The sequence below is a fragment of the Meles meles genome, chromosome 5 (assembly GCF_922984935.1).
Source record: "Meles meles chromosome 5, mMelMel3.1 paternal haplotype, whole genome shotgun sequence".
Lineage (NCBI taxonomy): Eukaryota > Metazoa > Chordata > Mammalia > Carnivora > Mustelidae > Meles > Meles meles.
Window position 1 is genome coordinate 9741517 of NC_060070.1, and position 26552 is coordinate 9768068.

Below are 26552 nucleotides of genomic sequence, written 5' to 3' on the forward strand. Positions count from 1 at the left end.
GCCCAGTATCGGACTCGATCCAGGACTCCAGGATCATGACCTGAGCCGAAGGCAGACTCTTAACCAACTTAGCCCCCCCAGGCACCCCAGTTTGAACATTTTAGATTGTGTTTGCTTTTTCATCTACTGTGAAAAGCTGCCTAGAGTCAGGAGAACAGTGGATGTGGTACCTTGAAATGATTTCCCATCACAAAGCGTTTGTGGTCTTGGCTTAAGGACAGCCCAGCTAAAATTGTGCAGTTTTAGTATTATCATTCACCCCTGTAATTTCCTAGTCTCTCTGAAATCAGCTTAGGTATTAGGGTCTGAAGTCCTTGCATCAAGACACTTCTGACATCTATCTGCATAAGCATAGCAACGTTTTATGATAAGACACCGACAGATTGGTTTAAGGATGGGAGATTGCTTTAATGACCGAGGATTTAGAAACCTACAGATACTTACACAAAAAAGGAAACTGTGAAGCTCGCTTTCCCGTAGCTGGACAGGCTTCCCCAGTCCTGCGGTTCCCCATGACGTACAGCTGTGCACACTGAGGATTCTTTGTTGGGACGAAAACCCATCATTGTCATCCACAAACTCCCTGTCCCTCCCCTTCTCCCAGCTTTGGTTGTGAGTAAATCTCATCAGTTGTAAGTAACAGAGAAAGCAAAGACAGCTTATTTCTAAGTGTTTCAAGAAAATGGATAATCAGGGGCACCTGGGTGGCTCAGTGGATTAAGCCGCTGCCTTCGGCTCAGGTCATGATCTCAGGGTCCTGGGATCGAGCCCCGCATCGGGCTCTCTGCTCCGCAGGGAGCCTGCTTCCTCCTCTCTCTCTGCCTGCCTCTCTGCCTACTTGTGATCTTCTCTCTGTCAAATGAACAAATAAAAATCTTTAAAAAAAAAAAAAAAGAAAATGGATAATCATTCTCAGATGTCACATCTCCTAGCAGCCCTCGGTGTCGGCTTACCTGGATCTGTTTCTTCACCGCCTTTCTGACCGGCCCCTCCCGCAGGCTCACTCTCCCTCATGCTCACTCTCCCTCATGCTCACACCTATGCTCCAGCCGCACTGGCTTTTCCTGTCCAGTCCTTAAACTTGCGAAGTGTTTATCCGCTCGCGCTCCCCCTGCCTGGGATTCTCTGCCATCCGGCTCGTCACATGGTTGCCTCTTTGTCCTCCAGCTCTCAGCTTGTCAGCTCCACAGAGAGACCTTCCTCTTTACCTCAAACGTTTATTGCATTTATTGTCCTTCCTCGCATTCATCCCATTGGTGATTATGCTCTATATTTCTTTGTTTGCTTACTTCATCCTATTACTCCCTTCTAGTAGGCTGTAATAATCTCCCCAGTACCAGACACAGCCTCCCACCCAGTGTGTTCTCCGTAAATATTTATGGAATAATGAATGAATCATGAGAGCCAGCTGTGCACAGACATATACATACTTAAGTAACAACTGGCATATTTCTGTTATGAATCAAAGTATTTTTGTATGACAGACAAAAATGGAGATACTGTTTAATCAGAGTTGTAGGTTATGTGGTAAGAAAATTTCTATTGTGCATTAAGTCATTTGGCTCTTATAAACTCATTGAGATGCATTTGAAAATACTATGTTAATCCACAGTTATGTTGTGTCTCACACTGAGTATCATAATAAACAATTATACATAAAATGCTTTGTTACACATAATTAATATATGATACGGATATAAATTCTTTAGTAACTTGTTTTATTAGTTGACATTTCCTCTTATGCTTTATTGTTATGGTTGCCTTCTAATTTTTATACCTTACCCTTATTATTGTTTTTAACAGTGTCATCTTTCTTTCCTCTTCATTTCCTTGATCCTTAAGAGATCATTTTTTAGTTTGCATTTATGGAATTTGATGTGTGGCATTTCTTAAATTTTTACAAATTTATGTAATCTTGCTCTATCTTAATCCAATGATAAAGCAGTAGTAACCTATGTGTTTTATTTTTGTGTTAAGAATGAGAATATAGGGGGGCGCCTGGGTGACTCTGTTGGTTAAGTGTCTCCCTTTGGCTCAGGTCGTGACCCCTGAGCCCTGGGAACCAGCCCCACATTGGGCTCCTTGCTCACTGGGGAGCCTGCTTCTCTCTCTCCCTCTCCTTCTGCTCCCCCTGCTTGTGCGCGCTCACTCTCTCTCTGAAATAAATAAAAGAAATCTTGGAAAAAAATAAGAATTGGCATATAATCCGTATGACCACACCACGAGTTTGCACCTTTTATTCGTTCCTTTTGCTTGTGCTTCTTACTACCCCACAATCTGCCGGTTCACAAATACCTTCGAAGCTTTGCCGATGAGGTCGGGATTGGAACTGCATTCTTATATCCCACTTAGAAAATGGTCAAGAAAAACGCAGAATCCTAGGTAATTTTTTTTCCTTCTTCCTTTTCTTTCCTTGGAGCATTTAGCTTAGAGGTCAGATGATTTGAGGGTGTGAGGTAGGGAGAGGGATTTGGGGGAGGCAGGTTGTGGTGGTAGATATTTAAGATAAGTTCCCCATCCCAGAGCCCACCATTTCTCTATTTGCCCTTATGTCTGCTAGAGGCTAGAGTGACTCTGAATGTGTTAGTCCCTTCCCAGCCCTCTATTGAAAGAGCGTAAATATTTGAGCTTAAACCATGTTTAAACTTGGAAAAGCAGAATGTTACATCAGAGAGGATGGCAGGAGTAAGAATTATAGAATGGTCATTTTGTTTACTAGGTTTACTAAACCATGGGCCCTATACATTAGCTCAAAGTGCAGAAATTTATGGATTATATTTCCTACAGGATATGCTGGGCTTTCTGTACACATTTTTGAAAAACATTACCTTGTAGTTGAGCTCTTCTACCAGCAGGTGGCCTCCGTGCACAGTCACAGCCCCTCGTTCAACTACAAAGGGCTTCAAAGGAGGTACAGTAATTAGTCTTCCTTCCATCTCCCCCACACACCCCCACCCACACTCACATGGTTACACTTACTCTCTCACAGACTGTAGCATATGATACGCTCTTCTGCCCTTTTTTCTCACTTGAGGGTTTGTGTTGGAGATTGGTACTTATCAATATATGAGGAGACTCAGATTTTCATGTTCACCTAGCATTCCGTCCTATGGGAGTCCCATCGCGATTTACCCCGCCTCCTGTTAAGGGCAGTCCTTTCAGTCTTTCCTGCTTACAAACGTTGCTGCAGTGAACAAACCTGTACTTGCATCCCTTTGCCTTTTTGTGTCTCTGTAGGATGAACTGTTGAAGGGCCCAGGTGCCTGCAGTGTAGACGGCTGTCCTGAGTTGTCCTCCATGGAGGCAGCACGGTGATAGGAGCTCCGGCTTCCCCACGCCTCTGATAGACGAGGACTGTTTTCCACGTAGAGTCACCGTGCATGCCTCTCACAAGAGCGCTGTTGGGCCTCACGTCATAGATTTCCTTTCCTAGGAACTTTCTGTTTATGACTGTTGCTCATTTTTCCGTAGCATCACTGGCATTTTTGCCACTGATTTGTAGGTGATTATTGTGTACTAGTAACATCAGCATTCGATCTATAGTAAGAGTTGAAATTTTCTTTTCGCACTTTACTCTTATATTTTGCTGTTTTCAGGGCTAGTGCACACCCCTGTTCTGTCTCATGGTTTTCCTAGCTCTTCTGTTTATTCTTCCATATGAACTTGAATTTCAGTTTAGGAGGAATTAAATGCTCACTGATCATTGTCATCGGTTATCTTCATTTTAAACTTTCCCAGTACTGCCTTTTCTCTTTATTATTATTTTGAGTAATAGACTTCAGGTGGACTCTGCTGGCGTCATCTTACAGTAGAACGTATGTTCAACCCTGGGCTCCTCTTGCTTGATAAAGAATTGTGTGTTAGTCTTCTTACCTTCAGAGAAGAGGACACAGAGGAAAGAAGTAAGAAAAACATGAAGATTGCCTCTTCTAGAAATGATTCCTTATGTTTTCTGTTCTGAGTAAGCAACAATTTGCATAACTAGTTCCCTTTCAGCTTCCAAAATATGCCGTGTATAGCTCAGGGATTTTTTTTTACCAAACAAAAAATATGAGTCACTCTCTTCAGTAAACATTTTATTATCTTTCAGGGCGGCTTATGGTGTTTTGGAGGAAATGGACTTCCTTATGCTGAAAGTTTTGGAGAAGTTCCTTCAGCTACAGTGGAAATGTTCTGTTTAGAAGCTTTAGTAAAACATTCTGAGGTAACTTACATTTTCAAAATGTGGTTTAGTTTCTGTGATCACAATGAAAAAATTGTACACGTTGGCTCATTCAAGGGAAGTAATCCTCATTTTTTGTAGAAGAAAAAAAAACTTTTTGCTTGTTTTAAAATTTCTGCTTCCCCCCCATTTAGTTATTAGAATTGATAACCATAATTTAGCACCAATACACGTATTTCATTTTTGCCAAGCATTTCTAAAAATATATTTAATCTTAATTGCACATAAAGAAAGCAATCCATTGTCTAAAATATAGCATTGACCTTTGAATTATGCTATCTTCTACTGCCTTTCTCAGATCATTTTTCCAAATAATATTACTAGGTAGTTAATTTCCAGTAAAACATCTGCTAGAGATGTAGCATATAGAAAAAACATAAATATTTGGATGACCATACTATTGAATTTTAACCAGAGCATATATTAATTTTTTTTTAAGATTTTATTTATTTATTTGACAGACAGAGGTTACAAGTAGGCAAGAGAGGCAGGCAGGGAGAGAGGAGGAAGCTGGCTCTCCGCGGAGCAGAGAGCCCAATGTGGGGCTCGATCCCAGGACCCTGAGATCATGACCTGAGCCGAAGGCAGAGGCTTTAACCCACTGAGCCACCCAGGCACCCCATATTAATGGTTTTTAAATTTTGGGGGATTTATGACAACTTTTCTGTCATGATCATATTTTGATTTTATTTGTTCGCTTTTATTTATTTTAAAGGTTTTGTTTAATTTTAGAGAGAGCGAGAGAAGGGAGAGGGGCAGACAGAGAGGGAGAGAGAATCTCAAGCAAGACTCCATGCTGAGAGCAGAGCCCTACGTGGGGTTTGATCTCAGGACCCTGAGATCATGACCTGAGCTGAAATCAGGAGTTGGATGCCCAACTGACTGAGCCAGGCACCCCCTAGTGCCTTCTTGATTTTATTTTATTTTTTCTAAAGATTTTATTTATTTATTTGACAGACAGAGATCACAAGTAGGCAGAGAAGCAGGCAGAGAGAGGAGGAAGCAGGGTCCCTGCTGAGCAGAGAGCCCGATGCAGGGCTCGATCCCAGGACCCTGGAACCATGACCTGAGCAGAAGGCAGAGGCTTTAACCCACTGAGCCACCCAGGCGCCCCACCTTCTTGATTTTAAAAAGAAAAAAACAACAAACTTTGTGGTGCTCAAACATGAATGTCTAAAAATCACTTTTAAGCATGCTTAGAAGTGCAAGTTTTGTGGTCATCTTTAGATAAGGGGTTGTGTCCAGAAATCTGCATTTTAACAGGCATCCCTGGTTGAGGCTTCTGGAAGTGGTCCATCCCACATCATGGGAAACCCCATTCTAGAGCTCTTATATTCTCCAGTTTAATTTTGGGAACCATTAGACATGGCTCAGAAGCGTCTGGTCTCTCTAGTTTCCATCAGTGGGGGTTAGGAATTGAGTACAAAGCAGAGGTATTAGCATTGTAGTTCAAAAGGGCATGTAGGAAAATGAGCTGGACCTTTTGCGGCTTAAGACTAGTTTCTAAGGCAATAGATGCATCTTCAGGAAAGTACAGTGTGTGGAATAGCTTTCCAGAAACCTCTCAAGTCATTACATAGCTCACTGATGTGTGTCTAAAAGACATACTCTTAAATGCACTTAAAATGTCATAAAATTCAATAAAAATTTGGAGAGTGGAAATTGTTGCTACATGTGATGTATCAGTGAGTCCCAACCAGTAATGGAAGGAGGCCAAGGCCATTCCAGTGACCTTGGCACATCGTGAGGACTTACAATAGTATTACATATTTCCTTGGGCTTTCTTTTCTCTTGTTTCTCCTTAAAAATTCACCTCCCTTTTTCTTTTCTTTTTTTCCCCCTTTTTCTTTTTTATTTTCACCACTTGATCTTTCTCTTTAAAAAATGTGTTCTGACTCCTGAGTTTTAGGAGAGCCCCGACGCTGTGGGCTTGTGTGGGGCGGGGGGCGGGGCCGAAGATGGAGCTTGTCTCCGAGAGTTCTCGATGTAGAAGCAAACTTGGCCACTTCGAGTGTTTCTTCCTGTTTATCAGGTGGCAGCTTTCTCAAGCATAGTAAACCTTTTTAAGGTCAAGCCAGCCAGAGTATCACTGTTAATTGAAACAGTTCTATAATAATGACATTGTCAGGTTACACATCCCATCAAGAACTAAACAGAGAATTTTACCACTGAACCACCCATGCCTACACAATAAGAATAAAAATTTCAGGGCACCTGGGTGGCTCAGTCGGTTAAGTGTCTGCCTTCGGCTCAGGTCATGATCCCGGGGTCCTGGGATCAAGGCCCACATCAGGCTCCCTGCTCAGGGAAAGCCTGCTTCTCCCTCTCCCACTCTCCCTGCTTGTCTTTCCTCTCTCACTGTGTCTCTCTCTGTTGAATAAAGAAATAAAATCTTAAAAAAAAAAAAGGAATAAAAATTTCAGAAGTCCTGGTGAGATATGCCTTAATTTTTTCAGTGATTCTGAAGCACCTCTCACATAGATAAGGGTTTGCTTATTTATTTCAGCCAGCCGAGATGAGAGTTTCAGGTAGGTCTCTGTTCTTGACTAGGAGCTCCCTGGCTGTGCCTTCAGCATGCTGGGTCACCTGGCTAGTGATTTTGTGCAACGTCAAGTGAGCTTTCATTAATTTATTCTGCTAGATATCTACACACTGTGATCAAATTGAAGCAAACGGAGGCTTGCAACTACTTCAGAGGCTGTACCAACTTCACAAGGATTGTCCTAAAATACAGAGAAATATAATGCGTATCATTGGAAATATGGCTTTGAATGAACATCTTCATTCTACTATAGTTCGCTCAGGTAACACCTCTGTGTACTGAGTATTTTGGATTTGGTCCTTTGTTCTTCTCCCGCCTCCACCCCTCATGACACATTAATTTTTTAATAGACTTAAGACTTTGCTTAGGATTGCTGATGGGTCCTTAGAGCATGTCATTTTCGTAGAGGCACAGAGTTGCTTGAGACATGTGGATGGCCCATATCTAAGATACTCGGTGTGGGGCCAGTCATGGGGGAGCAGTTTTTGCCATCATGACCATTTAATTGTTTACATCATCTTAGTTATAATTTGGTTAACCAAGAGATGTACTCGGGGTATAAATAGTGATGTCCCTGCCTTGCAACTAATAAACTGATGGTGGGGAGATACTTAAGACCCTGCGTAAATTCCTGTTCCTCGTCTACGGAACATTCTCACCTCTTCTTGCCTTTAGCGTGATGGTTGCAGATTGGTGGTTTCCTAACTGCAGCACGCCTTCCCGTGTGCTTTTCAGCATTGGGCATTTTCTTACAAGAAAGAGCCCTTCTTTCTCTCTCCTTCCATCTGTCCCCCTCCTTTCTTCCTTCTTGCCTCTCTCTTCCTCCCACCCTCCCTCCCTCCCCCATCAGTATGGGCACATAGATTCCTGTTTTTTAATGGTTTATAACTTATTACTGTACTTAACATTTGATGCCAGATTGTCTCAGTTTTGTTTAGTGGGAGCCCCACAAACTGGCTCCCTGTGTCCTTGCAATGTGCCTACCTCATTTTGGGAGGCATTCGTTACTATCTGGAATAACAACATGTTCCAGGCTCATTTCTCTGGGCAGAAATGCAGAGATTTTAGTGCAGATCGACTGGAACAGACCAGGATCTGGGTGCTTGGTGTGCTTGTTGGTCCTGGAGTGTCTTTGGTTTTTGGCTCTTTCAGTGGAAAAAGCAAGGTGATCTGTCCAAATACACGCACACACACAAAAATCTGCGTATGTGTGTGCTCATCATATACATCCATATGTTCATGTTTATTAGAAACTATGAATTTACATTTTTTCTTCTGTTTCTGCTTTGTTTTTTGGTTTACATTTAAGAGAATTTTGATCAGTGGAAGTTTTTAATTTAAGGAAGTCTCATTCAGGGATCAGCCAACTTTTTCCATAAAGGACTACTTACTATGGGTTTTATTTGTCCTGACTTTTTAGATCCTTAAGGTAGAAACTTAGATCATTGATTTTAACCTCTTGTTTCAAGTACTGTTGCTGTGTATGAAACACAAAATTCATTGGTTAAAATAGTGATCCTCTGTTTTCGTCATGAATCTGAAACTTGGGCAAGATTTGATTGTGAAGGCTTACGTCACTCTAAGTAGCGTCAGCTGGGGCAGCGCAGCTGTGGGACGGAGGTTTCACTTTCACGATTGCTCGCTTCCCTGGCTTGCAAACTGGTATGGGCTCTCAGCTGGGCCTGGGGACATTGGCTCCTTTCTCCCGGCGCCTCTGCAGGCAGCTTGAACTTCCTTTAAGCATGGTGGCCAGGTGTAAAGGGCAAATGTCCCCAGAGAGGGCCAGGTATAAACTCTTTCCTTCTGTAATCAAGCATGGGAACTCATTTCTGCCACGGCCTGTTGGTTAGGACCTAGTCATTGAGGCTGGCTTGCATTCAAGGGGAGGAGATTTGGAAGGGATTTAGACTCATCACCTCTTTTTTTTTTTTTTTTTTTTTAAGATTTTCTTTATTTATTTGACAGATCACAAGTAGGCAGAGAGGGGGAACCAGGCTCCTTACTGAGCAGACACCCCCCCCCCCCGCCAGACATGGGGCTGGATCCTAGGACCCTGAGATCATGACGTGAGCTGAAGGCAGAGGCTTAACCCACTGAGCCACCCGGGCGCCCCTAGACTCATCACCTCTTAACGGACAATAGTGTCAAAGAATTTGAAGACGTGTTTTCTGGTCATTGCAATTCAGTACTTAAAGCAGTAAATTTCCTCTAGCCTGCTTTAGATGCGTCCCTCACATTTTGGGTATATTGTATTTTTGTCATTATTCAGTTTGACATATTTTCTAATTTTCTCGTGAATTTTTTCTTTGTCTCACGGGTTACCTAAAAGTATGCTGTGTAGTTTATAAATGCTGTTTTCTAGATATCCTGTCTCTCATTTCTAATTTAATATTGCATGTGTTCAGAGAACATATCGTATAAGATTTTAGTCTTTGGAAATTTATTGAGACGTAGTTGATGGCCTATTGTATGGTCTGTCGTGGCGAGTGTTCTGTGTGCACCTAAAAAGAAAGAGTACTCTGTGGGTGTTAGGTGAGGTGTTCAACATATAACAATTAAACCGCGTTGGCTGACAGTGTTGCTCAGATCTTCTCTAGGTCTTCATTGTGTTTTGTCCAGTTCTGTGAATTACTGAGAGATGTGTGAAATTTTTCAACTATGTGAATTTGTCTGTTTTTCCCTTTAGTTCTGCCAGTTTTTTTTTTTTTTTCTTCTTGGTAAATTCTTCATTTTTAATAATAAATGATGTCTCTCCCACTGGGGACATCCCTTTTCTTTAAGTCTACTTGATCTGGTGTTAAAATAGCCACACGAGCTTTTTCTTTTTCTTTTTAAAACATTTTTATTATTGAAGTATAATTGACATTCAATGTTATGTTAGTTTCAGGAGTACAGCATAGTGATTTGACAATTCTGTACATTATATAATGCTCACCATAAGTGTAGTTCTCATCTGTCACCACACATTATTGTAATATATTGACTATATTCCCATTGCTGTACTTTTCATCCCTGCGACTTATTTGTTTTATACCTAGAAGTTTGTACCTCTTAATCCCCTTCACCTGTTTCACTAAACCACCCCATCCCCCTCCCATCAGCAACCACTAGTTTGTTCTGTATGACTCTGTTTCTATGGGAGTTTAAGATTTGTTTTTTAGATTCCATGTATAAGTGAAACATATGGTATTTGTGTTTTTCTTTCTGACTTATTTCACTTAACATAATACCCTCTAGGTCTATCTTTGTTATCACAAATGGAAAGATCTCATTCCTTTTATGGCTGTGTGATAGTCTGTTACACACACACACACACACACACACACACACACACACACATCTTACCCATTTACCCACTGATGTACCCAGGTTGTTTCCGTATCTTGGCCCTTATAGATAATGCTGCAATAAGCAGGAGGTGCTCATTATCTTTTTGAAATAATTTTTTAATTTTCTTTGCATAAATACCTCGTAGTGGAAGTCCAGGATTGTATGGTATTTCTTTTTTTAACTTTCTGAGGAACCTCCGTACTGTTTTCAGCAGGGGCTGCCCCAGTTCGTATTCGCGCCAGCGGTGCAAGAGGCTCCCGTTCCTCCACATCTTCACTAACACTTGCTGTTTCTTGTCTTTTTGGTTCCAGCCATTCTGACTCGTGTAGGTGACCGCTCACGGTGGTTTTGATTTTCATTTCTCTGATGATCACACTGGCTTTTTCTTATGCTTGCTGTTTGCATTACCGATCTTTTATCTTTTCCCCTTCTTTTGTTTTCATTTTTCTTTGACTTATTAAAAATGAGTACATCTTTTATGGACAGCATATCCGTGCATCTTTTTTTAATGTCGTTTGATCCTTTTGATTGGAGTGTTTTGTCTCTTTACCACTAATGTAATTATGAACATTGTTTCCTGTTTTTCTCCTTTACTGACTTTTTTAGATTATTCTGTTCTTTCTCCTCTTTTGGCTTTTTGCATAGTATTATTTGTGTATTTTTTTTGTTGGTGGTATCCTTACCTTATCACAGTCTGTCTTGAGTTATTCTTCCCTCACTGTATATATAGTGGGAGATTCTTGCAATGGTGTAATTCGCTTTCCACCCCTTGCCATGGTTTGTGGTATTGGCGTACTGTATTTTATTCCTACACGTTACAGACTTTATGATACACTGTTGTTACTCAGTCAAGTGATATTGAAAGACTGTAAGAAAAAAAGAAAAGTCTTTCTTATTTGCACATTGATAATATCCAGCGTTTTTCCTTCTGTTCTGTTTATCTACATTTACATCTGACATCGTTTCCCCTCAGGCTAAAGACCTGGGTTTGCTGGACAAATTCTCTCACTTTTCATTTTCTGAAAGTCTTTACTTTGCCTTTAGTTGATTATCGCAGGAAAGAGATTTTCCATGGATAAAGGATTCTGTGATGACAGTGTGTTCTTTTTTCTGTCAGCACTTTTAAAACTGCCGTTCCATTGTCTCTCAGCCACCGCTGTCTGATGAGAGGTGTCGAATTCCTGCCTTCATTCTCCTGTATGTACCTTGTCATTTCCTCTCTGGCTTCTTTTAAGGTTTTTATGTTTGGTTTTTAGCAGTTTGGCTATGAAGTACTTGGTTCCTTTTTTATATTTATGCTGCTCAGGGTCTGCTGAGCTGACTAAATCAGTGGGTTGATTTTTTTTTTTTTATCAGATTTGGAGAATTTCCAGCAAGTATATGTTAAAAGACTTTTTCTTGTCTCCGCTTCCTCTTTTCTCCCATTGGGACCTCAGTCGTGGATATTAGATCTCTTGATTCTGTTCCACAAGTCATTGAGACTCTTTTCATTTCTCTTCAAATATTTTCTCTCTTTCTGTGTTTAACTTTGGATAATTTTTGTTGACTTATCTTCAGTTTCTTTAATGGGATAGAGCCTTGATCAAATCAGTATTTTACTTAAAAAGCCCACAAAACACTCTTCCCCGAACTGAACCCTAGCTCTTACCCCAGGTCTTTCATCCTCTCGGTGATTTCAGTGTCCACTGGACAGCCCGCTGAACACCTTGGTCTCTCCAGCTGCTTGACCCTCTCGTCTCCATTGACTTCCTTCTCTGCTCCGGATTGTCTGGTACTCCACTCCCATGCCACACCTGGGTTTAGTCACGGCCTGAAACCACTTCACCTATAGAATCAGTAATTCACCCTTCATTCAAGTTTGTCATTGCATCTGCTCCCACGGTGACCAGTTTTATTCTCTCCAGGAGTTTATCTGCTGACCCTGTTATTTCCTCCCGTCCATTCGTCCTCTTTGTCCGCACCCCCGTCCTGACGCAGTGTCTATATATTCCATGGTCCCTCATTTCACTGACGTTCTCTTCAGTGTCCTGGAACTCCCTTTCTCTTCCATTCTCTGAGCACATCCTTGGTCAAGACCCCAGCGCTAGAGAAAACCCACTCTGTCTTGCTTCTGTGACTGAGCATAGAATCATGGCAGGTTGATCCTCACCTTCCTATTGCTCAGCAGTCCTGTTTCTCCGGTCAGTGTGCCTTACTGATCCTAACAATGACGATCGAACCTCCTCCACATACTTTAAACCTTCTCCAGGCTCCGTGCCTCTCAGCAGATGACCTCTCCTATGGCAGTGAGATAGCTGAGACCCTGAGAGGAATTTCCCTTAGTTTCCTACTACCAAAACCAAACCAACTGCTCTTGATGATAGGAAAAGGGACACCTCTCATGAGACCTTCAGCTACACCTGGCCCCTGGCTGCTTTCACTGTCTCAGGAATTGCCAGTCTTTTCTAATCTGTGTAGTCAGGGGCTCCTTCTCAGCAGGATCCTTTGATCGACGCAGATTAGGGGACAGTGTGAAAAACCACCTAAATTCGCGACATCACAGCCCCCTGGTTTTTCACCTTCTCTTCTGCTTTTCCATTCTATGTCTAAACTTTTCAAAGTTCTTTGTGCTTCTTTTTACTCAGCTCCCATTATTTCTGAGTGTTTCAGTTTGAATTCTGCTGCTCTACCTTGTTGTATTTTTTCTTTAGGTATCCTGTGCCTTTACCTACACACACACACACACACACACACACACACACACACACGTATATATCTGTATGTGTATATATATATGCATCTTAATAGTTTCAGGTCTAACTTTTTGCCATTCAGATTTACAAAAGCTCAAAAGATACTGGTAATATTCACTGCTGGTGATGGTGTGTGAAAACTGCTCCTTTCATACATTGTTGGTGAGGATGTGAATTGATTCAGTTTTTTTTTTATAGGCACTTAGTAGTATCTATTAGAAGAGTGCACACACCAATTGACGTAGTAAGAATGCTACTGGGACTCTCTCCTACCTAAATACTCATGGGTGTTCTTAAAGATTTGGGTACGAAAATGTTTCTTGGACTGGTGTTTGCAGTATGGAAAAAATAGAAACAACCTAAATGTTGCCAGTAGGAATAATGGTACATAAACGATGGTATACTCAAACTGTGTCACATGCTGTAGTTAAAAAGAAAAGTCCATGTATGCAGAGAGCATTCCAAGACACCATACTGAAGTACCAGATCCAGTCACAGAACAGTAGGAATAGTATGATTCCTTCTAGGCAAAAAACCCCAAAAAACAAAAAAAGCATTATAGAGCTTTAGTGTACAGTGTATATGTAGAGGTTATAGGTATAGGACTGAATTTTTGAGAAGGTTGGAAGGGTCACCATGTAACTTTGAACTCTAGTTACTTCTGAGGATATAAACGGAGCTGGGAAATGATGAGTGCTGAAGTGGGACTTTGATTATGAAATGTTTTTTTTTAAAAATTGTTTTTATAATTAACATGTATTCAGATGTTACATAATTTAAAAACACCGAATCCAAAAGACACGTTTCCAAGGGGCATTTGGTGTTTTGTAAAAGGCATTGTGAGAGTACTTTGTCAACTAAAAAAAGCCATAAAAGTCCTTGTGCTGTGATTACTCTTGTATTTCCTTTCTTGGGACTCCATTAAAAATAAAGCCATGTTTTTGTATGTAAACTAGTAATATACCCATTTATCTCCATAGGTAGAATTTTAAAACATTATTATATTGTTATCATAAAGCTTTCTTTACACATTTGAAAGGGATATTTTTTTGATATAACAAATTTGAATATTATTTTTTTTAAGATTTTATTTATTTATTTAACATACAGAGAAAGATCACAAGTAGGCAGAGAGGCAGGCAGAGAGAGAGGAGGAAGCAGGCTCCCAACCAAGCAGAGAGCCCGACGTGGGACTCGATCCCAGGACCCTGAGATCATGACCCAAGCTGAAGGCAGAGGCTTTAACCCACTGAACCACCCAGGTGCCCCTGAATTTGAATATTGTTAAAGAAGTATTGGGCCTGAGACTTCTTTTGGATTATCATCACACTGATGTTCAACACTTTGGCCACAGAGCAAGGCAGGAGGACGTGGGGATACTTGCTTCGTCCTGAGTGCCTGCTGGCCTTCATAAGGGCAGTTTTTTTTGTTTTTTGTTTTTTAAAGATTTTATTTATTTATTTGACAGACAAAGATCACAAGTAGGCAGAGAGGCAGGCAGAGAGAGAGGAGGAAGCAGGCTCCCTAACAAGCAGAAAGCCCGATGTGGGGCTCGATCCCAGGACCCTGAGATCATGACCTGAGCCGAAGGCAGAGGCTTTAACCCACTGAGCCACCCAGGTGCCCCCATAAGGGCAGTTATTACATGGATTAATTTATTAGAACCTTCTTCCAGCCCAGGGAGCCAACTAACTTGGCCGAGGTTCCACAGTAATTAAGTAGGGCACAGACATTTTGAGTCCAAGTCTCTGCCCTCAAGGCCCATGTTGTATTATTTTAAGTTATATAACTAACATGGGAATAGATTCTCATGGTAAATACTTCAGAGAATATAGATACAGCAAAAAAGTTAGACCCATCTTTTTTTTAAAAAAAGATTTTATTTATTTATTTGACACAGAGAGAGATAGAGCACAGGCAGGGAGAGTGGCAGATGTGGGGAGAAGCAGGCTCCCCACTGAGTATGGAGCCAGCAGTGGGGCTCGATATCAGGACCCCGGGATTTTGACCTGAGCTAAAGGCAGACACTTAACCAACTGAGCCACTCAGGCACCCTCTTTTTTTTTTTTTTCCCAAGTCTTTAATATTTTCTAGATCCATCCATGTTGTTACAAATGGCAAGATACATTATTTTTTAACGCTGGGTCATATTCTGCTGCATATACATACCACATCCTTATCCATTTATCTGTAGTTGGGCTCTGAGGTTGTTTCCATATCTTGCTCTTCCGTGTTGTAAATAATGCAGTAGAGGGGTGCATGTATCTTTTTGAATTAGTGTCTTCTTCTCTTTCTTTCATTTTCTCCCAGTAGAGGAATTACTAGATAATATGGTACTAATATTTTTAATTTTTTGAGGAACCTCCATATTGTTTTCCACAATGACTATACATTCCCACCAGCAGTTCCTTTTATTCCGCATCCTTGCCGTTACTTGTTATTTCTAAGCAAGCTCATTATTAAGAAATCATTTTTTATGTGCATTAAAGTCTGCCAATATGTCTGACAATCAGGATGAAATAACTAATATTAAAACTTAATGTGTTTAGGGGCGCCTGGATGGCTCAGTGGGTTGGGCCTCTGCCTTCAGCTCAGGTCATGATCTCAGGGTCCTTGGATCGAGCCCTGCATTGGGCTCTCTGCTTAGCAGGGAGCCTGCTCCCCGCTCTCTCTCTCTCTCTGCCTGCCTCTCTGCCTACTTGTGGTCTCTCTCTGTCAAATAAATAAAAATCTTAAAAAAAAATGCATATCGTATTATTATTGACGACATCTCTAATAATTGCAACTTTTGTTAGATTTTCTAAATAAAGGAAAAGGGTCTTAAATCCCTGCTACCTTCTTTGAACCTCCCATACAGGGTGCCTGGCTTGGGACATCCTGCGCCGTGGGATGTGGAGGACCGTGGGGCAGAACGGAGTTGGAGTATTCTTTCTTTCCTGTGAGACAGACCTTGGAGTCTGCCTTTCTCCGGCATGTTCAGTCGGAGACTGCTCACAGTCTCCCACGAAGTGGTGTGGGACTCAGGGGTTTGTTCTCTTCCCCAGGGTGGGTCTCCATACTGGCAGAGGCGATGAAGTCCCCGCGCATCATGGAGGCCTCACATGCCGCCAGGACCCTGGCTAATCTAGACCGAGAGACAATGCGAGAAAAATACCATGACGGCGTATACGTGCTACATCCCCAGTACCGCACGAGGTGAGAAAGCGGACCGTCGCGTGTCTCCGAGGGGATGGAAAGCCTGGGGAGCTTCTTACTTTACTTTATTTCTCCATCATTAAATACCTTACAGATAATCCCGGGAACCTTATCTCCTGACACAGTTTGTCCGTAATCACGTGAGAATTGCGGGCTGTCACGGGAGTGTGGAACTAGCTAAATTGATCAGCGTGATTTTACACCAAGGGCTGACCTTCAGTAAGATCACGTTCACCTCTTGTAATGCGTCCCCCCCTTACACTTTGTAACGCGTAGTTCTTTGTTTCATGACTGTTTCCTGTAGATCTGAGTTAATAGCCGATTTAGATTGTAGAGGTTGGTCTGGATGGGAGGAGATAGGACATCCTATGCAGGAAACCATATCATATTAGCCTGGTTCTGGAACTCAGAAGGACTGGACAAAGTTTATGCCACATATAAAATCGTGCACTGGAAGGAGTAAGTTGTTACAAACTTGACTCATGCTCCTCTTTAAGATTATTTCTGGTCACTGTTTCCAGTTGTATCATTGCTGAGATAATAAATATAGGAAGGACCACAATGCAAAAATTACGTATTTCTTGGATTTTTCTCAGGTACTTTAATACCTCAGAAAATAGCATTTAGTTGAAAAATGGATTGCATGGTTAATTCCGATTTATAAACAAAATAATATGGAAATGTATTTTGTGTGTGTTGCATAACTGTGTGTGTCCTATAAATAGCTTACAAGTCATATGCTATCTACAGTTTTTTAAAATGTCATATCTAGGAACATCTGGGTGGTCAGTCGGTTAAGCATCCAACTCTTGATTTCGGTTCAGGTCATGATCTCAGGTCATCACTTCGAGCCCTGTGTCAGGTTCTGTGTTGGGCATGGAGCCTGCTAAGATTCTCTCTCCCTCTGCCCCTGCCCTCGTATTTAAAAAAAAAAAAAAAAAGTCATATCTAAAGACTATGGATTACTTTAAAATCTCCTTTTTTTTTTTTTTAAGATTTATTTATTTGAGAGAGTGAGTGAGTGAGCGGGGGAGAGAGAGAATCTCAGGCAGAATCCCCGCTGTGCTTGGAGCCTGACGTGGGGCTCGATCCCTCCACCTTGAGGTCATGACCAGAGCCGAAATCAAGAGTTGGACACAACCAACTGAGGCACCCAGGTGCCCTTAAAATCTCATTTCTGATAAATATTTACTTCCTTGATAAGTTCTTAAAAATCTCTCATGCACACTCAATTGAAAACTACACTAGCATTTTCTGAGTTACTATCTTAAACACTTACGGATTTGTGGAATATTCTCATGAAACTCTTCGGAGGCTGGTCTATGACCTGTGTCACTTTATTGGTTATTAAACTCCTTACGGTTGAGTTTGGCTGGTCTGGTTGGCTCGGGCTAGACTGTGTCCGTTTTTATGGAGAGAGCAGCGAGCGCACTCCATGTACGCCTCTGCCACGCCCTCACGGTTTTGTTTCCTGCATGTAAACTTACCAAGCGCCATCCTCCCAATACTAGGTAGACTCTTACCAAAGCAGTAATGCATTTATTCTGCTTCTTTTTGAAACTCTCTCCCCCCATCAGTCAGCCCATTAAAGCAGATGTCCTTTTTGTTCATGGCCTTATGGGAGCAGCGTTCAAAACGTGGCGCCAGCAGGACAGTGAGCAGGTTTTAACTGAAAAGATTTTAGAGGACGAAGCCAGGTATACCACGTGTTGGCCCAAGGTAAGGAAGCACTGCCTCCGGCGGGGGTGGGGGGGGGGCGCCCCTTCCTGGGGGAGCCTCGCAGCATCGCTGGCTGCTGAAGCCCGCATTCCGATTTGCTCATTTTCCTCTTTTTCCTGGGAGTCTTCTACCATGCCGTTTTTCTGTCCCTTTGGGACACTCGTGGGACTTTCCTGAGCAGCTGGGCTTGTCACCCTGCCTTCTGTTGTGTCATTTCTGGTTAGGGTGTGGGCTAGAACTCTCAAAGAATAGTTCATTGAGTAAAAAATGGGCAAGGACCAGTATTCATTCCCTCCTCTTAGAGATACAATGAACAATACGTTCATAAGAGTTGGCTAGTTCTATGACTTTAATAATTATGAAAATAGAAATAATTGGAAGAAATAATTCTACTTTGGATTTCCTTGGTGATATTTCTTCTAAGAGCCTTAACTCTGGGCTGAAGGCACTGCCTTCAGTGTACCCGAAGCTCTGCGAAGACGGACGCGCGTGTAGTTTCCGGGGCTTTGTCCCCCTGGAGCTTCTTTGCCCTCACGGAGGCTTAGCCTGCAGAAGGAATGGTTTGCATGTGGTCTCTGGCAACACTGACGTAGGAGGGGACGAGCGGCCCCGGGGCCACAGTGGAACCGGGACTGTAGTCAGAATCTCTGTGTTCTCAGCTCAAACCTGCAAACATCAGACTGTACTGTCTGTCCTGAGATCTCCACTTTCTATAAAATGCTTTTAAAAGTCCCTTTGATTCGGACTCTAAAAACCTCCCTTTTGGCTGTAGCACACTAAAACTGAGAACATTCTCTTGAAACTAGCAGCAGCTTTATGCTATAAATCTTGATGCCTCCTTATGACCAGAGACATAAAAAGATAAAATGCTGGAACTGGTTTCCCAGTCACCTTTTAACTTTATTCTAATGTGATGTTTTATAGTCTATCGCAATGGCCTTTAGTTCCAGGTGGCAATCACCAGCAGACAGTGGGAGCGGTGGAAATTCATGTGTGTTCTTTTGTACCTTCTGTTTTGCGTAGACATGGTTGGCAAGAGACTGTCCTGCTCTCCGAATTATATCTGTGGAGTATGACACCAGCCTTAGCGACTGGAGAACGAGGTGTCCTGTGGAGAGGTGACAGAGGGGACGCCGTGGACAGGGAGGAAGGGCTGGGGCCCAGCACCCTCAGGGACTGAGGGGAGCTTTATCTTTTGATGCCACAGACAGAATTTTTTAAATGAAAAACCTAAGCTCTTTTCTCTTCCTTCTAGAAGGAGTTAGTAATATATAAACAGTGAACTAGGGGAAGGCTTAGATAGAGTGTCAGGCTTGGGTTCCTAAAGTGGTTCATTCACAACTGTTCTGGTACTAAGGACTACGTGTTCTATAACAAAATCTCCTTTACTCCCAGAAGCAAACGTGAGGCTTTTTGCTTTTGTGTCCTCAAGTGTATTGGCTGCAGGAAGCAAAGGAGAAGACGCTGAGCAATGTAGGCCACCTCTGTGACTTGTACGTCATACGTGCTGGTTGTGTGTACAGGAAGAGGAGCCCTGGCCACTAGGCTCTGGGACCTGGATGGTAGCTGACTCTCCCTTTGACCCACTGTGCGGTGTTCGGTCCTCTCACTTGCTGGGAAGCTTGGTCTGCACACTGAGAGCGTTGGTCTGAATCAGTGTTAGTAAGCTGAGCGTCGTCTCTGAGTGGCCCCCCTGTAGGTGCTGAGGAAGTGTCCTCAGGGCCAGTGGGCAAAAGTCCCGGGGTGTTTCCCCATTGCACCAAGAGGAGCTCTGACAAACCTTTATTGCAAGGAAAGGATTTTATAGATAAACAGTTCAAAACTATCAACTCTGGTAGTTTCAGAGTTCCCTTAGCCTGAAAATTACTTTGAATTTTCTGATTCAAAGATTCATAGCTTTCTGGTATTTCTAAATAAACCAAAACGATGAAAACTTAATGTCTGCAGCATAATACAAGTAGAACTAAGTAGGTGAGCTCACAGCAGACAAAATAGCGTTATTTTCAGGCCCCATCATAACAAGGACACACATCCTAGGTGGTGGGGGCAGTCGGTGTGAGATCCAACTTGTAAAAATTGCCAGATGCGTAGTAGGTGCTCTCACCCTGCTTGTTTAGGGAGTGAGTGGCTTGTTCTGGGCCTGCGTATTCCCCGTTATACCACTGTGACTTTGTTAAAAGTGAGGAATGAGCAGTTGTAGAAATCAGAGTAGGGGACTCCTGATCCTAAAATGTATGTAGTATTCTCCCAATAAAACTTCTTGCCTTAAAAACTTGGATAGTAAGGGGCACCTGGGTGGCTCAGTGGGTTAAAGCCTCTGCTTTCGGCTCAGGTCATGATCCCAGGGTCCTGGGATCGAGCCCTGCGTCGGGCTCTCTGCTCCGTGGAGCGCCTGCTTCCTCCTCTCTCTCTGCCTGCCTCTCTGCCTAGTTGTGATTTCTCTCTGTCGAATAAATAAAAAAAAAAAAAAAGAAAGAAAAACTTGGATAGTAAAATTTGGCGGTGCCAGGGGGTGGGGTGGGGGATAGGGAATCAACAGCTTCATAAAATGCCTGCTGTTTTCGTTTTGTTCAGAAAGTCCATTGCATTCAGGAGCAACGAACTTCTAAGGAAGCTCAGAGCTGCTGGCGTTGGGGACAGGCCAGTCATTTGGGTATCACACAGCATGGGAGGTGAGTATGTTGCATTTTTGTGAAGCCAGCACTGGGAGGTTGTTGTCAGCTACGGGGGCTCACCTGTTACCAGAGCTGCCTGCTTCACTTAATACTGGCCCCCTTTCCCTCTAAATTAATGTTTTTGGCTATAGCTAAGAGTTTTAAAATTACTACTTTCCTTCCATCCTAATTGTTTTTCCACAAGGGGACCACTAGTAACAAACCATATAAAGGAACATGTGGTTGGCCACGTCATGCTTTCACACAGCGATAATCAGTAAACATCAGAAGCCGTCCGTGCGTCGTATCAGCCTGACTTGTGCCTGTCCCTCAGCATTCCTGGCGGTCCCTGTGCTCCCCTTTCCTCCCTGCATCCCCAAGCATCGCAGAGCCCACAGCTCCAAGCTTGCTGAGGAGGCGGCGCGATGGCAGATGTCTGCTCTTTGGGTCCTGGTGTGCGCTTGCTAACTGTCGTCTGTTCTTCTCGGCCCACTCCCCAGCCCATGTCTCATGAGAGTTGTCACCATCTGCCTTGGTAAAGCCCCAGGCCTAGTTCATCTGATGAAGCGCTCAGGACTGCAGACTCTTGAGTTAAGGCTGCGAGGGAGGTAGATGTAGCCCTTTGTGCCCACAGAGATCCACGGTTACCATGGAAGTGACCTCTGTGTTGTATTATCAGCTTCAGACCTAAGAGGTGGGGCCTTCCTAGGTGCGTTTGCCCACAGAAACTTTGTTTTCCCTGGTGGATAAGCTTTATGGGACTCTGTCTTTTTTGAATCTTAGTACTTTCTATTGGTGGTCATTCGTAGGCCACTGAGGGCAGGCTGGGGAGACATGATGCTGCATACTTCGTTGGTGACATGCAGCATAGCAATGCTGCGTGCTCCTTCTGTGGGAGAGTGTATTCTGTAATAGAAGATCTGCCTTTCTGGAATCTTACCTGTTTGTAGGCTTGTATTATATACAGTTGACCCTGAGACTGCAGGGGATTAGGGGTACTGCCTACCCTGTGCAGTCAGAAATCTGCATATAACTTTTGACTCCCCCCGAACTTAGCTACTGACAGCCTACTGTTGATCAGAAGCTTTACTGATCTCAACAGGTTTTGTGTGTGTGTTCTGTATGTATTCTTACAGTAAAGAAAATCGTCAGATAACTAACAGTACTGGATGAAATTCCTGTGTGTAAGTGCGCCTGTGCCATTCAAACCATGCTGTTCAAGGCTCAGCTGGATTCTAGATCAACAGTCTTACCAAATGCTAGTATTTAAGGCCCTGTCTGTTGGACTCAAGAGTATTTAAACTTTAAAGAAAACATCTTTTTGTATTATTTGCTCCCTACCCCCTCTTGTTTTAGAATAATGGAGGGAAGAAAAACACCTTATGCATTGTTTTTCTTTGTACGGCTAGGTCTTCTTGTCAAAAAGATGCTGTTGGAAGCCTCCAAGAAGCCAGAAATGAGTACTGTTATAAACAATACCAGAGGAATAATTTTTTATAGCGTCCCTCATCATGGATCCCATCTGGCTGAATACTCTGTTAATATTCGCTATCTTCTCTTTCCCTCTTTGGAAGTCAAAGAACTCAGCAAGGGTAATATTTATATTCTGTCATGAAGGGGAATTGGGATTGTATTAATATCAGTTATACAGGAGAAAGAGAAAAAGAAGATGGTTTCTAACTTGGCTATATTATCCCATTTTATTACTTGTGTATAAATTGTGCCTAGATTATCATGGAAAATTTTGTTTGGGCTTGATTTTTCTTTGATACCTTTCCTTAAGCCATTATTTGCTCATATATAACAATTTTGGTACTATCTTAAATATTTAAACTTTTAAGTTATATAATGTTTTAAGAATTATTCCAAATTACCAATGAACTGCTTATTTTCCATGAGTTTAAAAAATCAACTGGTAAAATATAAACAAACTTAATATCCTGAAAATCTTAATTATTGCTTATTTTGATTAATAAACATTTTCTCTGTTTCTGGAATGCCTGTTAATCAATTTGGAGGCCATGGCTGAGCCTTTAATATGCTAGTTGTCTTTTTGTTCATATTTTCTCTTTCTTCTGCTTTATGGAGAGTTACTTTATCTTCTAAACCTTCTGTTGAACTTTATTTTTTTGCAGTCAAGTTTTATTTCCCAGAATCTCTTTCTTATTCTCTGATTCTTTTGAAATCATTCTAATGATACTAATTGGAGTTTTTTCTTAAAGTTCCTTTCTGTTTCTTCACTGGGTTCTGTCTCTTCTGTGCACAGGTGTTTCGTTTACTCACTGGGTGTCTCTGTTGGGTTATATGCTATTCTAGGGTCTGATATGTCTCGGTTGCCTTTTTCTAGTTGATATGGAGGACTAGGCCCTCTGATTATAGACAGGTCTTGTTGATGGGAGGCTGTGCTTTAGGGTGAAGGTGCCAGCCAGCACCCTGAGGGACCCCAGTCCCACATAGCCAGTAACATCTGCAGCCTCGCCCTCAGCCTGCTGGCCTCTATCAGTTCTGGTGTGACTTTAACTGTGCGCTCATCTTAATGACTTCTTAGGAAGGAGAGAAAATAAACAAATCACTATCTTGAACTAGAACCCTAATTTTCTCTTTAGTACATTTTATTATGAATTGGGTAAATAGAATTTGTCACAGTCTTGTTTCTTGTAACTTTAAAGATTCTCCTGCACTTAAAACACTACAAGATGACTTTCTGGAATTTGCTAAAGACAAGAATTTCCAGGTGCTGAATTTTGTCGAAACACTGCCAACTTACATCGGTAGCATGATTAAACTGCACGTGGTACCCGTGGAATCAGCAGGTATTCCTTCGTTTGACGTTTGTTTGCTATTAGATTCTGGTTGGTGGTACCTATAGTTAATCATAAACACCCCATTTGTATATTCAGCTTCTCAGTTTTAGGAGACAGTTATGTGAAGATCTAGAGTCTGTTCCTTTCAGCTATAGATTACAATTTCTCCGCCAACATACAACCTTGGCATTACTCCTCCCTCCCTTCCTTTAGCTGGTGGAGGTTAATTGGCTGCCCAGTGAGCTCTGTTGTAGTAAGAATTCAAAGTCCTTCTATCGGCTACAGCAAAAGGGGCATTTAATAGACTGATCTTTGATTTGTTAAAGCTGCATATAGTACAGCTAAAGGTGTGGAAGTTTAATAAGTGAAAGATTTTTTTTAACATCACTTTTTTCCAGTGGAATCTTAGATGGGGAATATTCAAGCAACAATTTCTTTTCTAACCCTGGGGTTGAAGGAACTGGCCAATACCTATTACTGTGGTGTATTATAATGTATTACAGGCTTTTTGAGGTGGGGCCCGAATCTTAATTCTCTTTACTGACTCCTTTATTGCTCGGTATGTAGTACATGACCCACACATTTCCCTCCTTGAAATGCTTTTCTCTCAGCTAGCCAACCTGGTGACTTCTGAGGCAGGGTTCGGTGCTTAGTGGCACTCGGCCCTCCTGAGAGCTCTCAGGGACAGGAAGTTGGAGTGCCTGCCAGATGGTTCTTCAGCCTGTAGGACAAGTTTTGGCCTAACTCCATTATGTATTATCTGATTAAAATGAAAGACATAATACTCCATAGTAGGACCTAAAGAGGCTTTACCACAAAGTAATGTGCCGTACGGTGAGGAGTTACTATGTAGTAGTTGAAGAACTTAAAAAAAGGACTTTGTGGAAGCTTGAACCAAAAGTAAAAAGTAATACTGTGGACCAGCTGTCTGTAGCTGCAAAGCCTTGTCAAAATTCTGTCTGCCCTTTCTTTGGGATCACAAGGAGGTTTGTCTTCCTTCATAACCACCACCTGCGTTCCGTACCCTGCAGTCCTCACCAGGACCTCTTGTCACTTGCATCTAGGTGCACTTTGTTAGGCTGAAACATCAGAAACTCAGCTACAGCTCTCAAGCACTAGATCAACTTCCGCCTGGCAGGGTGAAGAATGGATCCTGTGTGAGATATTGTCATTCCTATCATCAGGACAGGGGAGCTCAATAACATAAACTCTAGAAAAAGAGATGCTTAAAAGAAGTATGGAATAATTCAGTAGTAGCATGCATTGGAATAAAGGTTTTGCTGCTGCTGCTGCTCAGGTTCTGTTCACTAATCAATTAGGAAGTAGGCCAGAACACATACAAAGAGTTTATGAAAGCTTAAAATTATACCTACTGAGAACCCATTCTCATGAGATTAGTCACATGTAGCTTTGCTGTGGTCAAACCTCCAGTTCCTGTATCTTTTTTTTTTTTTTTAAGATTTTATTTATTTGACAGAGAGAAATCACAAGAGAGGCAGACAGAGAGAGAGGAAGGGAAGCAGGCTCTCCGCTGAGCAGAGAGCCCGATGCAGGACTCGATCCCAGGACCCTGAGATCATGACCTGAGCCGAAGGCAGTGGCTTAACCCACTGAGCCACCCAGGCGCCCCCAGTTCCTGTATCTTTTTAATGTCCCTTAGTACAACCAAATCACCATTTAGAAATACCCATTCATCTTTCAGTATTGATGGGGGAAGTCTAGATTTTTACTTAGATTTTGTTGGCATTTTTGTTTTCTTCAGATTTAGGCATTGGAGATCTAATTCCTGTGGACGTTGACCATTTGAACATCTGTAAGCCAAAGAAAAAGGATGCTTTTTTATACCAGCGTACCTTACAATTCATCTGTGAAACTTTAGCCAAAGACCTTGAAAACTGAGTTATCTTTCTTCCATTTCGCAAGAAACTTGGTGTTCTGTTTCTCTTTTTAAGCTCTGTGCAATCATGTGAACATAGTCTCTGTGGCATCGACGTAGTCTGCAGCATGTTGCAGGCGACGGAATGTGGTTCTCAGTTCCTGCACCATAAAGCACAAACAGTGGCAATCAAAGATCGAAGGGCTCGACTGGATTCTTTTGATTTAAAAGAAATTCTATGTGTGCCAGCTTATGTTGTGTGCAGTGTTGTCCCTGGTACAGGGAACAAGCTTCTAGGGACAGAAAATGCCTTTTGTCATCTGCGATGGTCTCCAGCTCACACAAGGAGAACACTGATGGTTTCTAAAGGGAGAACAATCATCACCTTCTGTAAAAATACCACTCAGAAAGTACCTAGACAAGAGAGGAGACTGAACTAGAATATAAAGACTTTTTGTTCTGGGTTTCCATGTGCTCTAAATTTTAAAAAATATATATCCGTGTAAACCTTGTCTCACATGTTAACTTTGTCAGACCCGTTGTCATCGATGGGTCAGCTCCTTGTAAGTTTTTATTTTCATATTGCCGAGAACAAATACTTCTCTTTTTAAAAGAATTATAGCTTATAGTAATTCTTTCCAGACTGTAGCTACCTATACTTGTAATTTTTCCCGGCTAAGGATAAAGTAGCTAATCCATTATTGATCAGAGTATGAAATAAAACTATCCTAAACTATTATATATACTAACAGTACTTAGTATCAAGATTCTCTTTAGCTAAACAATGTGTATACCTTTCTTTTATGCTCATTTGAAAGTTGCATAAGTTGACCTTGAGCATGTGAGAAATAGGAAATCATGTATCTGGCTCAGTTGGTAGAGCATGTGACTCTTGATCTTGGGGTCGTGAGTTCTAGCCCCACATTGGGTGTAGAGATTGCTTAAAAATAAAATCTTAAAAAAAAAAAAGAAATAGGAAATCATGTGGACTTTTTATTTTTAAATAACAGCATCATTTAGAAATCACATACCAGGATCCCATCAAAAAAGAAAATTACAGACCAATATCCTTGACAAACACAGATGTGAAAATTCTCACCAAAATACTAGCCAATAGAATCCAACAGTACATTAAAAGGATTATTCACCATGACCAAGTGGGATTTATTCCAGGGCTGCAAGGTTGGTTCAACATCTGCAAATCAATCAATGTGACTCAATACATTAATAAAAGAAAGAACAAGAACCATATGATACTCTCAATAGATGCTGAAAAAGCATTTGACAGAGTACAGCATCCCTTCCTGATCAAAACTCTTCAAAGTGTAGGGATAGAGGGCACATACCTCAATATTATCAAAGCCATCTATGAAAAACCCACCGCAAATATCATTCTCAATGGAGAAAAACTGAAAGCTTTTCCGCTAAGGTCAGGAACACGGTAGGGATGTCCATTATCACCACTGCTATGCAACGTA

At 41.9% G+C, this 26552-nt stretch overlaps 1 protein-coding gene across 4 annotated transcripts in view; it reads left to right on the forward strand.

Moving 5' to 3' along the window:
- The window catches only part of SERAC1 (serine active site containing 1), a 59542-nt gene extending 33532 nt beyond the window's left edge, over positions 1 to 26010 (forward strand). For all 4 annotated transcript variants that reach the window (XM_046006509.1, XM_046006510.1, XM_046006512.1 and 1 more), the window contains exons 11-19: positions 4091 to 4204; positions 6864 to 7026; positions 15871 to 16021; positions 17599 to 17740; positions 18764 to 18858; positions 20315 to 20412; positions 21804 to 21986; positions 23064 to 23207; positions 24961 to 26010. In XM_046006509.1, coding sequence (XP_045862465.1) covers positions 4091 to 4204; positions 6864 to 7026; positions 15871 to 16021; positions 17599 to 17740; positions 18764 to 18858; positions 20315 to 20412; positions 21804 to 21986; positions 23064 to 23207; positions 24961 to 25097 — 1227 coding nt within the window. In that variant the 3' untranslated portion in view covers positions 25098 to 26010. The remainder of the gene's footprint in view (positions 1 to 4090; positions 4205 to 6863; positions 7027 to 15870; positions 16022 to 17598; positions 17741 to 18763; positions 18859 to 20314; positions 20413 to 21803; positions 21987 to 23063; positions 23208 to 24960) is intronic.
- Positions 26011 to 26552: the final 542 nt, after the last annotated feature.